Source organism: Lontra canadensis, unplaced genomic scaffold (assembly GCF_010015895.1).
Source record: "Lontra canadensis isolate GAN:19392208 unplaced genomic scaffold, GSC_riverotter_1.0 scaffold59, whole genome shotgun sequence".
Classification (NCBI taxonomy): domain Eukaryota; kingdom Metazoa; phylum Chordata; class Mammalia; order Carnivora; family Mustelidae; genus Lontra; species Lontra canadensis.
The window spans coordinates 5,759,501-5,774,389 of NW_022631053.1; the positions used below are offsets into that span (position 1 = coordinate 5,759,501).

At 40.3% G+C, this 14,889-nt stretch overlaps 1 protein-coding gene across 1 annotated transcript; it reads left to right on the top strand.

The window, feature by feature from the left end:
- Window positions 1-10,333: 10,333 nt before the first annotated feature.
- Window positions 10,334-12,148, top strand: LALBA (lactalbumin alpha). Its single transcript, XM_032876547.1, has 4 exons — window positions 10,334-10,466; window positions 10,775-10,933; window positions 11,397-11,472; window positions 12,010-12,148. Exons 1-4 carry the CDS (start codon window positions 10,334-10,336, stop codon window positions 12,068-12,070), a joined length of 429 nt encoding a protein of 142 aa, XP_032732438.1. The 3' UTR covers window positions 12,071-12,148.
- Window positions 12,149-14,889: the final 2,741 nt, after the last annotated feature.

Consider the following 14,889-nt stretch of genomic DNA (forward strand, 5'->3'; position numbering starts at 1 on the left):
GCAGGGAGCTCAATCTAGGGCTGGATCCCAGGATCCTTGGATCATGATGTGAGCTGAAGGCAGACGCCTAAAGACTGAGCCACCCAGGCTTTCCTGTCTTGGCATTCTTGGTATAAAAGATTTGTTGCAACTCTACAAATAGTAAAGTGACAACTGGGGGGGTGGTGGTGCTGACAAGATGGCAGAGGAGTAGGAGATCTAAATTTTTTCTGGTCCCAGGAATTCAGCTAGAAAGTTATCAAACCATTCTGAACAACCTATGAATGCTAAGGCCATATACAGGAAGATGGACCGTGGGGGGAGGGAGCCTCAATCAGCTGGCTACCTGCAAGTGATGGAGCAGTGGAGCAAAAAATTGGAACTTTTAAGATTTTTTTTTGTTTGTTTGACAGACGGAGGTCACAAGTAGGCAGAGGAGAGGGAAGCAGGCTCCCTGCTGAGCAGAGAGCCCGATGTGGGGCTCGATCCCAGGACCCTGGGATCATGACCTGAGCCGAAGGCAGAGGCTTTAACCCACTGAGCCACCCAGGCGTCCCCCAAATTGTAACTTTTAGAAGTCTGTTCTGGTGAAGGACATCACTCTGGTGGCTTAGTGAGGGGTGGAACCCTCACTGGGATAATGTGGTCTCAGGACCCTTGGGGTCACAGAAAGACTGGGGATGCCTGAGTGTGCCAGAGCTCCCAGGTATCAGAACAGAGAAGCCAGCTGCAAAGAGTGAGCCAAGGGTTCTCAGCTGGGGTTATCATAAGCCATGATCCACAGCACAGTTTGACCACTACTCTTTAAGCAGGGACCCCAAAATTGGCAGATTGGGGAGAACCCCCCCACCTTCCTCCACTGGGAGGAGTGGCACAGGAGCACACTGCAGGAATCTGCTGGGTATGAAGACTCCAAATAGGGCCACATGCTAGAGATAGAAATGCTCAGTCACAGGCTGGGTGAGCACAGAGCATGGCCGGAGACCAGGGAGACAGGAGTGATTGACTACTTTTCTCTGAGGGCACACTAAGAAGTGGGGCCCTGAGCTCTAAGCTACTCTAGGGCCAGAGATTGAGAAGCTGCCATTTTCATTCCATCCTCTAAAGCTGTACGGAAAGCCTTTATGGAACAAAAGCTACTGAGAGCAAACCCAAGCTGATTACCTAGCTTGGCCCCTGGCAAGGGGTGTGCAATTCCACCTCAGACAAAGACATTTGAGAATCACTATAATAGGTCCCTCCCCCAGAAGGTCAGCAAGAACATCCAGCCAAGACTGAATTTATCAATCAATGGGAACTGCAAAACTCCAGTGCTAGGGGAATACAACACATAGAATTCATGGCTTTTTTCTCATGATTCTTGCTTTCAAAGTTAATTTTTAAAATTTTCTTTTTTTAATCAATTTCTTTAAAAATTTTTTTTCCTTTTTCAACAAACTTATTAATTCCTTTTAAAAAATCATTTTAAAATTTCATTTTTACAGTTATATTCCATCCCTACATTGTATTTACCCTTATATTAGTATATATATAAGTTTTTCTTTCTTTAAAATTTTGGGAGGCAGGGGGCGCCTGGGTGGCTCAGCGGGTTAAGGCCTCTGCCTTCGGCTCGGGTCATGATCTCAGGGTCCTGGGATCGAGCCCCGTGTTGGGCTCTCTGCTCAGCAGGGAGCCTGCTTCCTTTCCTCTCTCTCTCTGCCTACTTGTGAGCTCTGTCAAATAAATAAAATCTTAAAAAAAAATTGGGGAGGCAGTTTCTTCTAACAGACCAAAATACACCCAAAATCTAGTGTGTGACTCTGTTCTATTCACCAGTTGGATCATATTTTTTTCTTACCCTTCCCCCATGCTGGTTTTGGGTCTCTTCTGATTTGTTTAGTGTATATTTTTCTAGGGTTGTTGTTACCCTTTTAGCATTTTGTTCTCTCATTCATCTGTTCTTCTCTGGACAAAATGACAAAACAGAAAAACTCACCTAAAAAAAAAAAAAAGAATAAAAGGCTATACTGATAGCCAGGGACCTAATCAACATGGACATTAGTAAGACTTCAGAACTAGAGTTCAGAATGACGATTATAAAGATACTTGCCGGGCTTGAAAAAAGCATAGAAAATACTAGGGAATCCCTTTCTGGAGAAATAAAAGAACTAAAATCTAATCAAGTAGAAATAAAAAAGGCTATTAATGAGATGCAATTAAAAATGGAGGCTCTAATTGCTAGGATAAATGAGGCGGAAGAGAGAATTAGTGATATAGAAGACCAAATGATGGAGAATAAAGAAGTTGAGAAAAAGAGATAAACAACTACCAGACCATGAGGGGAGAATTTGGACATAAGTGATATCATAAAGTGAAACAATATTAGAATAATTGGGATCCCAGAAGAAGAGGAAAGAGAGAGAGAGGGACAGAAGGTATATTGGAGCAAATTACAGCTGAGAACTTCCTTAATCTGGGGAATGAAACAGGCATTCAAGTCCAGGAGGCACAGAGAACCCCTCTCAAAATTAATAAAAATAGGTCAACACCTCAACATATAATAGTGAAGCTTGCAAATCTCAGAGACAAAGAGAAAATCCTGAAAGGGGGCTGGGGACAAGAAGTCCATAACCTACAAGTGTAGAAACATTAGACTGGCAACAGACCCATCCACAGAAACCTGGCAGGCCAGAAAGGACTGGCATGATATATTCAGGATGATAAATGAGAAAAATTTGCAGCCAAGAATACTTTATCTAGCTGGGATGTCATTAAAAATACAAGGAGAGATAAAAAGCTTCCATGACAAACAGAAACTAAAACTAGAGTAGCCCTGCAAGAAATAGTAAAAGGGGTTCTTTATGCAAAGAGAGAACCCAAAAGTGACACAGACCAGAAAGGAGCAGAAACAATATACATAAGTCACTTTATAGGTAATACAGTGGTACTAAATTCAGATCTTTCAACAGTTACTCTAAATGTAAATGGGCTAAATGCCCCAATCAAAAGACAGGATAAAATAAATGAGACCCATCAATATGTTGTCTGAAAGAGACTATTTTAGACCCAAAGACACCTTCAGATTTAAGATGACGGGGTGGAAAACAATTTATCATGCTAATGGACATCAAGAGAAGTCTGGGTTGGTGATCCTTATATCAGACAAATTAGATTTTAAATGAAAGATTGTAATAAGAGATGAGGAAGGACACTATATCATAATTAAAGGGTCTATCCAATAAGAAGATCTAACAATTGTAAAATTTATGCACCTAACATGGAAGCAGCCAATTATATAAGCCAATTCCTAACAAAATTAAAGAAACACATCAATAATAATACAATAATAGTAAGGGACTTTAACACCCCATTCACAGCAGTGGACAGATCATCTAAGCAGATCAAAAAGGAAACAAGGGCTTTGAATGACACACTAGACCAGATGGACTTCACAGATATATTCAGAACATTCCATTCTAAAGCAACAGAATACACATTCTACTTCATTCTACTTGAATGCACATGTAACATTCTCCAAGAATAGATCACGTCATGGGTCACAGATCAGGTCTCAACCTGTATCAAAAGATTAGGATCATTCCCTGCATATTTTCAGATCACAGTGCTTTGGAACTGGAACTCAATCACAAGAGGAAAGTTAGAAAGAACTCCAATACATGGAAACTAAAGAATATCCTACTAAGGAGAGAATGGGTCCACAAGGAAATTAAAGAAGAATTGAAAAAATTCAGGGAAACAAATGAAAATGAAAACACAACTGTTCAAAATCTTTGGGATGCAGCAAAGGCTGTCCTAAGAGGAAAGCATATAGCAATTCAAGCCTTTCTCAAGAAATGAGAAAGGTCTCAAATACACAGCCTAACCCTACACCTAAAAGGAGCTGGAATAAGAACAGCAAATAAAGCCTAAATCCAGCAGGAGACACGAAATAATAATGATTAGAGCCGAAATCAATGAAATAGACACCGAAAGAACAGTAGAACAGATCAACAAAACTAGGAACTGGTTCTTTGAAAGAATTAATAATATTGATAAACCCTTGGCCAGACTTATCAAAAAGAAAAGAGAAAGGACCCAAATAAATAAAATCATGAATTAAAGTGGAGAGATCACAACCAACACCAAAGAAATATAAGCAATTAATCAAACATATTATGAGCAACTATATGCCAACAAATTAGGCAATCTGGAAGAAATGGATGCATTCCTAGAGATGTATAAACTACCAAAACAGAACCAGGAAGAAACAGAAAACCCAAACAGACCCATTACCAGCAAGGAAATTGAAGCAGTAATCAAAAAATCTCCCAAAAAACAAGAACCCAAGGTCAGATGCTTTCCAGGGGAATTCTACCAAAACTTTAAAGAAGAATTAATACCTATTCTCCTGAAACTGTTTCAAAAAATAGAAATGGAAGGAAAACTCCCAATTCACTTTATGAGGCCAGCATTATCTTGATCCCCAAAACAGACAAAGACCCCATCAAAAAGGAGAATTACTGACCAATATCCCTGAAGAACATGGATTCAAAAATTCTCACCAAAATACTAGCCAATGAGACCCAACAGTACATTAAAATGATTATTTACAACCAAGTGGGATATATTCCTGGGCTGCAAGGGTGGTTCAACATCCAAAAATCAATCAATGTGATATACCACATTAATAAAAGAAAAGGCAAAAACCATATAATCCTCTCAAAAGATGCAGAAAAAGCATTTGACAAAGTACAGCATCCTTTCTTGATTAAAACTCACAGTGTAAGGATAGAAGGAACATACTTCAATATCATAAAAGCCATCTATGAAAAGCCCACAGTGAATATCATTCTTAATGGGGGAAAACTAAGAGCTTTTCCCCTAAGATCAGAACACAGCAAGGATGTCCACTCTCATCACTATTTTTCAACATATTACTAGAAGTCCTAGTCTCAGAAATCAGACAACAAAAAGAAATAAAAGGCATCCCAATTGGCAAAGAAGTAGTCAAACTCACTCTGAAGATGACATGATACTCTATGTGGAGAACCCAAAAGACTCCACCCCAAAACTGCTAGAACTCATGCAAGAGTTCAGTAAAGTGGCAGGATATAAAATCAATGCACGGAAATCAGTTGTATTTCTATACACTACCAATGAGACAGAAGAAAGAGAAATTAAAGAGTTAATCCCATTTACAATTGCTCCCCAAACTATAAGATACCTAGGAATAAATCTAACCAAATAGGTAAAAGATCTATATAGAAAGTATCTGTATGCAGAGTGTATAGAACACTCATGAAAGAAATTAAGACACAAAGAAATGGAAAAATATTTCATGCTCATGGATTCGAAGAACAAATACTGTTAAAATGTCTATACTACCTAGAGTGATCTATACATTCAGTGCAATCTCTATCCAAACACTATTAGGTTTTTTCACAGAAAGGAACAAACATTCTTAAAATTTGTATGGAACCAGAAAAGACCCTGAATAGTCAAAGGAAGGTTGAAAAAGAAAACCAAAGCTGGTGACATCACGATTCCAAATTTCAAGCTCTATTACAGAGCTATAATCATTAGGACAGTATGGTACTGGCACAAAAACAGACACATAGGTCAATGGAACAGATTAGGGAGCCCAGAAATGGACCCTCAACTCTATGGTCAACTAATCTTCAAGGAAGCAGGAACGTATATCTAATAGAAAAAAAAGATGGTCTTTTCAACCAGTGGTGTTGGGAAAACTGGACAGCCACAAGAAGAATAATGAAACTGGACCATTTCCTTATACCATACACAATGATAAACTCAAAATGGTTGAAAGACCTAAATGTGAGATAGGAATCTACCAAAAACCTTGAGGAGAACACAGGCAATAAGCTCTTCAACCTTGGCCACAGCAACTTCTTGCTAGATACATCTCCAAAGGCAAGGGAAACAAAGGCAAAAATGAACTGTTAGGACTTCATCAAGATAAAAAGCTTTTTTTAAAAAAAATTTTATTTCTTTTCAGTGTAACAGTATTCATTGTTTTTGCACCACACCCAGTGCTCCATGCAATCCATGCCCTCCTTAATATCCACCACCTGGCTCCCCCAACCTTCCACCGCCCGCCCCTTCAAACCCTCAGGTTGTTTTTTAGAGTCCATAATCTCTCATGGTTCACCTCCCCTTCCAATTTCCCTCAGCTCTCTTCTCCTCTCCATCTCCCCATGTCCTCCATGTTATTTGTTATGCTCCGCAAATAAGTGAAACCATAAGATAAAAAGCTTTTGCACAACAAAGGAAACCATCAACAAAACCAAAAGACAACCAACAGAGTGGGAGAGGGTATTTGCAAATGACATATCAGATAAAGAGCTAGTATCTAAAATTTGTAAAGAACCTATCAAACTCAACACCCAAAGAACAAATAATCCAATCAAGAAACAGGCAGAAAACATGAACAGACACTTCTCCAATGAAGACTTCTAAATGGCCAACAGACACTTGAAAATATGCTCAACATCACTCAGCATCAGGGAAATACACATCAACACCACAATGACATACCACCTCACACAGAATGACTAAAATTAACAAGTGAGGAAAAGATAGATGTTGGGGAGGATGCAGAGAAAGGGAACCCTCTTACACTGCTGGTAGGAATACAAGCTGGTGCAGCCACTCTGGAAAACAGTATGGAGGTTCCTCAAAAAGTTGAAAATAGAGCTACCTTATGACCCAGCAATTGCACTGCTAGGTATTTATGTCAAAGATACAAAAGTAGTGATCTGAAAGGGCACATACACCCCTATGTTTATAGCAGCAATATCCACAATAGCCAAACTATGAAAGAACCCAGATGTCCATTGATAGATGGATGGGTGAAGAAGAAGTGGTATATGGGGCGATGCGTGGCTCAGTCAGTTAAGTGTCTGCTTTCAGCTCAGGTCATGATTCCAGGGTCCTGGGATTGAGTCAGATATTGGGGGGTCCCTGCTCAGCAGGGAGTCTGTTTCTCCATCTGCCCATTCTCTTGCCCCAGTTGTGCCTACTCTATCTCACAAAAATGAAGAAATAAGATCTTAAAAAAAAAGAAGTGGTATATATGTATACAGTGGAATACTACTCAGCCATCAAAAATTGAAATCTTGCCATTTGCAACGACGTGGATGGAAGTAAAGGGTATTATGCTAAATGAAATAAGTCAATCAGAGAAAGACAATTATTATATGATCTCAGTCATATGTGGAATTTAAGAAACAAAGCAGAGGATCATAAGGGAAGGGAGGGAAAAACAAAACAAGATGAAATCAGAGAGGGAGATAAACCATAAGAGACTCTTAATCATAAGAAACAAACTGAGGGTTGCTGGAAGAGAAGGGAGTAGGGGGATGGGGTAACTGGGTGCTGGACATTAAGGAGGGCACGTGATGTAATGAGCACTGGATATTATATAATGCTGATGAATCACTGAACTCTATCTCTGAAACTAACAATATACTATATGTTAATTAATTGAATTTAAATAAAAAATGAATTGGTTCTTTTAAGCATAAGAGCAGTTATAGAAATGGTAATACAAATACAACAATTCAAAATAATGTTATGTAAATTGAGATCAAGCCTTTGGTGCAGATACACAATTAGAATCCATAGTGCTAAGTGACTCTGAAAGGATTTTTGCACAAGCAACTCCAAAAGAATATCACCAGTAGAAATCACTCCTTTCCCTAATTTTGCTTTAAATAACTCTCTAATTCAACTAAGAATTTTTCTAAAATTTGTGTGTCAAGTCCAAGATCTAGCCTCATTGTCCACCTATTGATAATTTACCTGGATTATGGGAGGAAGTAGAACAAGGTGAGTATATTAACCAAAAGAAATAATGATCAACGTTATTGTGGATCTAGGGTGTGGAGGCTGTTCCTCCAAAAGATTGTCCTGGACTTTCTCTATAAATTACCATCTGCAAACTATGGTTGTGGATGGCAACCACCAAGTATGTTTTGAAGCAGATGATTTTGATTCCTTAATCTCTAAAAGTCCTCCAAATAGGACTGGTTTGAGAAACCTGATTTTTACCACAGCATCTGAGAGAATGAACATAGCTCGCAAGCATATTTCTGAAAAATCCTTGTGTTGTTAATGCCTCCTCACTGCCTTGATTCAGATCTCAGCCTGTACATAGAGCACCCTACCTGTCAGGAAAGGGAGGTTTTGACTGGAGCTTTCCTCCATTAGCTGTGCTGATGTCTTTCCATACACTTCCTTTTTCAGTACTCTGGTCATTGTTTGTTGTTCTTCTTTGGTCTATCGCCAAGAATCTGTGTCTTTCTCTGAATGTTTGTAATTGTTCCCATAAGACATCTTCTAGCTTCTTTTTCAGATGACTCCCAGATATGCTATTTTACAAACATTTCTAGGGAAATAATGGTTCCTCTTGCCTGAGGCACATTTATTTTCTGTGCTTAGCTGTGCAGACCTGGATGCTGCTTTTTATTGCTTCAGGGAAGGACAGATACAACCAAATTATAGGCAAGCAGCCTGTTGCCAGAAGTCTTGACTTGGCTGGAAGCATGGTAAGCCCCTGTGATTACTGATATCTTGGCCCACCATTTTATTCTATCACAGGTACTTAGTCTACAGTCCATTGCAGGAGGCATTTTACACCAGACTTCACTATTGGAAAGACACTTTCTTCATCTGTCCCTCTTTCATATGGTTCAAGGTCATCATCTACTTCCAGCCATATTTTCAACCATACTTGCTTAGTGTGATAGAATTCCTATTCCAGTCTTTCATGCACTCCTCCAATGCCTCTAGGTAGAATGGAGGAGAAATGCAGTAGCAAACTTTTGCTGTATTTCTGAACATGTATCTCTTTGCTATCAGGAATTTCTGCTCATCTCTCTTGGCACCAAGATCCTCTACATTCTTTTCACTCATGCTGCTTCATATTCTGATTATCCATGATATAGAAGACCAGATAAAACTGGGAGAAGTCTAGGGCACCTGGGTGGCTCAATCAGTTAAGCATCTGCCTTCAGCTCAGGTCATGATCCCAGAGTCCTGGAGTTGAGCCTTATGTCAGCCTCCCTGCCCAGTGGGGAGTCTGTTTCTCTCTGCCCCTCTACCCCTTTCTCTACTCATGTGCTCTCTCTCTCAAATAAATAAAATCTTTAAAAAAAGAGAGGCATTTGCCCTGATTTTAAAGAGTTGTAGGATATAACAGTTTGGAATACCTTCAGTTTGGAAGTCTTAAATAGTTAGATATCCACGACAATGTAAGAAATCGGGTTTAGAGATTGGAATAAAGAGAGTGAGCCCTGCCATGAAGGAGGCTAACAGCTATTGGCTCCGTGACATGAAGCTTGATGCCAGCAGGGTGGAGTAATTATTCAGAACTAGTACCCTTAACTCTACTTGCTCAAGGGCACTAAAAAGCTCAGATCCAGAATCTTGTTTTATAGGCCCCAGATATATTCTAGCCCAATCTTAAAGTGTTCAAAGTCTTATCTTCCCACTAGCTTGGGTTACTCTATTTTTAACCTTCTGTGGCCAACTCTGAGGCTGTCTATAAGTTTCCATACCCACGAACAAATCTATAAGTTAGATTTGGATTTACATAAGGTCTTAACACAAATGTAGTATCTGGCTATTTAGTGGTAGTGGTGTTTAGGGGTGGAGAGCCTGATAATAGCTCATAGGATAGCTAGATACTATCATACATACTTTTCAAATTCTGTTTTCCGAAGTATGAGGTTTCTGGATCCAAGTTATATCTGATTCTCGCAGTCTATGTTGCTGTAGACTATCTCTATTCCTGAGCTCCCAGCCATGAACCACCACCTCAAGGGACTCTTCTTGGGCTTTGTTCCATGCCTGGGTTGATTGGACAAGGGCCAACCAAATTCTGATCCTGGGACTATGGCATGTAATGATATACACTCCTTTTTCATATTCTGTATGGCTCTAGGGGGAAACGGGTTTTGGCTATGACCCTTATTTTATTTTCTGATTGCTTCATTTATATTACTCCTGAGGCCTTCTTTGTTCCTGAAGTAGGCTGGGGACGTCCTGCTTCCTAGAACCAAATCTACAAGAAACAAAAGTACAAACAAAGCCAAATGGGAATAGAATCATGATTGAAACTCTGGGCAGAAAACAATACCTGTATGGATTAGAGATTAGGGGAGGAGAAGGAAAAATGAGGTAAAAGTACGGGAAGGAAGCTGGCAGGCTCAGTGTTTCTGTGTTGGCATGAGTACTCTCTCTTCATCTTCTTCCTGATGTAGGGCTTGGTGCCAGGGCCTCTGAGGCTTTCCCCACAAATAAAAGGAGGTGAAGCTGTGTGACACCCCATTTCAGGTTCTTGGGGGTAGCCGAAATGATGTCCTTTATCTCTCTGCTCCTGGTTGGCATCATGTTTCCTGCCATCCAGGCAAAGCAATTTACTAAATGTGAGCTGTCCCAGGTTCTGAAAGACATGGATGGCTTTGGAGGCATTGCCTTGCCTGAATGTGAGTTCCCTGCTGCTTCATTTTATCCCATTCTTCTCTTTTTCCTCTCCACTTTTATTCAATTATCTAATAATCCTCTTATGTGCTTATGTGTTTACTCTTTTGTTACATTTATTAATATATCTTCCCTTTCTCTTATTGTCTGATCCTTTTTGAAATCCTTCATCTCATCAAGATACTTTGTGCTTTGCCATATTCTGGAGATTGGCTACAGAGCCTTTCTATGTCTGGTAATACAGGTCCTCATTTATGTTATAAATGCCGTGCCTGGACACCTCTGTATTACCTCTCTCTCATTTTCCCCTCAGGGATCTGTACTATATTTCATACCAGTGGTTATGATACACAAACCATAGTCAATAACAATGGCAGCACAGAATATGGACTCTTCCAGATCAACAATAAAGTTTGGTGCAGGGACAACAAGATCCTTCAGTCAAGGAACATCTGTAACATCTCCTGTGACAGTGAGTAGCCTCTTTTATCCTGTTCCTCTGTTTTCCCAGAGCCTACCCCTGGGCTAATCTCATGTTTGGTATCAAGAACACCTCTGGCTGCACTGCCTACAACTGTGGGGCCTGACTTGACAGTACTGAATAAAAGTCTATTAGAATTTTCATGTTCACTAGAGCTCCAGGCAGTCCCCTGAAGTAGAGGATTTTAGCTGTCTGTATATCTTGAAGTTTGATACCCTGCATTTTCAGAGTTGATGAAGTTGATAATTCTTCTGAAGACACCCAAGAGAAGTGAAGAGAGTCCTTATCTGGGGTGGGGGAACTTACTGTATTGGATTTTTCATATAGGAAGGCAACAAGCATAAGTATCCAGTTCAGAGAAGGACCAGACTTAGTAAATCCAGGGAACAGGGAACTCATTATCTTTCTGGGTAATACTTAGTTCTCACATTCCTGTCTTTGTAACTCCTGCCAGAGTTCCTGGATGATGACCTTACTGATGACATGATTTGTGCCAAGAAGATTCTGAATAAGGAAGGAATCGACTACTGGTGAATCCCATTCTATTTTCTACTTACCCCTTCCCCTTCTTTTTCTCACTCCTTTAGTGCAGCACTGCTGCCTCTCTTTATTTATCTCTCTTTCTATTTATATATATCTCTCTATTTCTTGGCCATTTAATCTAGAGGGTAGTTTCCAAAACAGAACTCATCAAACGGACTCAGATTCCCAATTTACCAAGCCTCCCTAATGCCACTCCTCTTTAGCAATATTCCTAATAAGCATAGGGAATAGAGGGCGGAGACCTAGGGCTCCCTTCACATGGACATGGACATCTATTTCTTAGACCCTGAAACAAGCCCTTGATACCATTTACATGGCTTTTCCATCCTTTCAATTTTCTTGAAGTCTTAAAACTGGACCTTAACCCACTAGGTGGCTCAATGTCCCTTGCCTTCTGGCTAAGAAATTCTTTCTCTAATTTTCATCTATACTCTTCCACTTTGGCCCTCCTGGGGGTAAAGCTAGATGGAAGTTTAAGCTAAGATCCAGTCAGCCAACTTGCCTGTCTTCTTTTCCATTATCAGGTTGGCCCATAAACCACTCTGCTCTGAGAAGCTGGAACAGTGGCACTGTGAGAAGTTGTGAGTGCCTGCTGTCTTTGTTACTTCTGCCCTCTGTATGTTCCTAGAATGTCTCCTCCCTAAGGCTGCCTGAGTTTGCTTCTTTCTTCCTCCTTGAAGCTGATTTGTCTCTGAGTCCTGAGCCCTATCGTGACACCATTGAACACTTGAGGACTGTTCTCCGGCGATGCATGACTGTACACTGGACTTTTGACCCTTGCTCATTGCCCTCTGATGGCACCTTTACTACAACAATGAATTCCACCTCTGTCTTGAATAAAGGGCCTGATTTTGAGTGGCTGACTGTATTTTCTTCCCAGAGGGAGGAGAAGGAGGAAATAGTGTGAGTGGGTGGGCACTGAAGCTTAAGTCACCTTCCACCACCACCAGTGGAAATATGCTGAACAGAAAGATGGGGGTTACTTTCTGTGCCAATTCAATTCAACAAAATTATTGATCATCTAGCACATTCAAGGAACTATAGAGGGAGTAAAAAATTGGCAAAAGGGTCTCTTCCCTCAAGGGCTAGTAGGAAAGATAAGATAAACATTGATAAATAATTATAATACAAGGAATAATGCATCATGAGAGAGATTAGAAATATTCTTCAAGCATTCATAAAAGAAAAGATACTTTATATTGGGGGTGTTGATGTGGGAAAAAGAGATCAAGGAAGGATTCATGAAAGGAGTGGCAGTTAAGCTGGTTTTGAAGGATGGGCTGGATTTTGACTGGTGGAGATGGGTGGAAGAAGGACAGTAAAGACAGGGGCACCAAGAATCTGAAATGGGTGACTTGAATGGATTGAGGGATTTCCTTACTCTTGAGATAAGGAAATATCCTTCACAAAGTGCTGTGAGAAGATCACAGGACCCTTACAGTCAGCTCAGCAATTGAAAAATCTGAACAGGGGCACCTGGGTGGCTCAGTGGGTTAAAGCCTCTGCCTTCAGCTCAGGTCATGATCTCAGGGTCCTGGGATTGAGCCCATGTCAGGGTCTCTGCTCAGCGGGGAGCCTGCTTCCTCTTCTCTCTCTGCCTGCCTATCTGCCTACTTGTGGTCTCGGTCTGTCAAATAAATTAATAAAAATCTTAAAAAAAAGAGAAAAATCTGAACACCTGGGCCTTTTGGTTTAAAACCTGTACTCCATTACTTTTCCTTGCTACTTTTAAAGAAAATTTTTACTTTTAAGTATTCTCTACACTTAACATGGGGATTGAACTCACAATCCCGAAATCAAGAGTCACCTGCTCTACAGACTGAACCAACAAAGTGCCCCTGCTTTCCTTAGTTTTAAAGGGATATTTTTCTTAATGATTATGAGAAATGTGAACGGAGGAAAGTCAGGAGATTTGAGTCCTAAAGTCTGTTTTTGCTACTTATTAATGGTACAAATCTGGGCATCTCATCTCTGTCCTTTGTGCTTTGATTTCTACGTCTTAAAAGGAGGTCTTAGTTTAGGTGTTTTTTTTTTAATTTTATTTTTTTTTTCAGCATAACAGTATTCCTTGTTTTTGCACCACACCCAGTGCTCTATGCAATCCGTGCCCTCCCCAATACCCACCACCTGGATCCCCCAACCTCCCACCCCCGGCCACTTCAAAACCCTCAGATTGTTTTTCAGAGTCCATAGTCTCTCATGGCTCACCTCCCCTTCCAATTTCCCTCAACTCCCTTCTCCTCTCCTTGTCCTCCATGCTATTTGTTATGTTTCACAAATAAGTGAAACCATATGCTAATTGACTCTCTCTGCTTGACTTATTTCACTCAGCATCATCTCTTCCAGTCCCGTCCATGTTGCTACAAAAGTTGGGTATTCATCCTTTCTGATGGAGGCATAATACTCCATAGTGTATATGGACCACATCTTCCTTATCCATTCATCCATTGAAGGGCATCTTGGTTCTTTCCACAGTTTGGCGACCGTGGCCATTGCTGCTATAAACATTGGGGTACAGATGGCCCTTCTTTTCACTACATCTGTATCTTTGGGGTAAATACCGAGTAGTGCAATTGCAGGGTCATAGGGAAGCTCTATTTTTAATTTCTTGAGGAATCTGCACACTGTCCTCCAAAGTGGCTGCACCAACTTGCATTCCCACCAATAGTGTAAGAGGGTTCCCCTTTCTCCACATCCCCTCCAACACATGTTGTTTCCTGTCTTGCTAATTTTGGCCATTCTAACTGGTGTAAGGTGGTATCTCAATGTGGTTTTAATTTGAGTATCCCTGATGGCTAGTGATGATGAAAATACAGAAAGGGAAATTAGAGAATCGATTCTCTTTACTATAGCACCAAGAACCATAAGATATCTGGGAATAAACCTAACCAAAGAGGTAAAGGATCTGTACTCGAGGAACTACAGAACACTCATGAAAGAAATTGAAGAAGACACAAAAAGATGGAAGACCATTCCAGGCTCTTGGATGGGAAGAATAAACATTGTTAAAATGTCTATACTGCCTAGAGCCATCTATACTTTTAATGCCATTCCGATCAAAATTCCACCAGTATTTTTCAAAGAGCTGGAGCAAATAATCCAGAAATTTGTATGGAACCAGAGGAGACCCCATATCACTAAGGAAATGTTGAAAAACAAAAATAAAACTGGGGGCATCACATTACCTGATTTCAAGCTTTACTACAAAGCTGTGATCACCAAGACAGCATAGTACTGGCATAAAAACAGACACATAGACCAGTGGAACAGAGTAGAGAGCCCAGATATGGACCCTCAACTCTATGGTCAAATAATCTTCAACAAAACAGGAAAAAATATACAGTGGAAAAAAGACAGTCTCTTCAATAAATGGTGCTCGGAAAACTGGACAGCTATATGTAGAA

Coding starts and splice junctions, on each gene's coding strand:
- LALBA (XM_032876547.1), top strand. CDS start 10,334: ATGATGTCCTTTATCTCTCTGCTCCTGGTTGGCATCATGTTTCCTGCC. Junction 10,467..10,774: donor AGGCATTGCCTTGCCTGAAT/GTGAGTTCCCTG, acceptor TTTTCCCCTCAG/GGATCTGTACTATATTTCAT. Junction 11,473..12,009: donor AAGGAAGGAATCGACTACTG/GTGAATCCCATT, acceptor TTCCATTATCAG/GTTGGCCCATAAACCACTCT.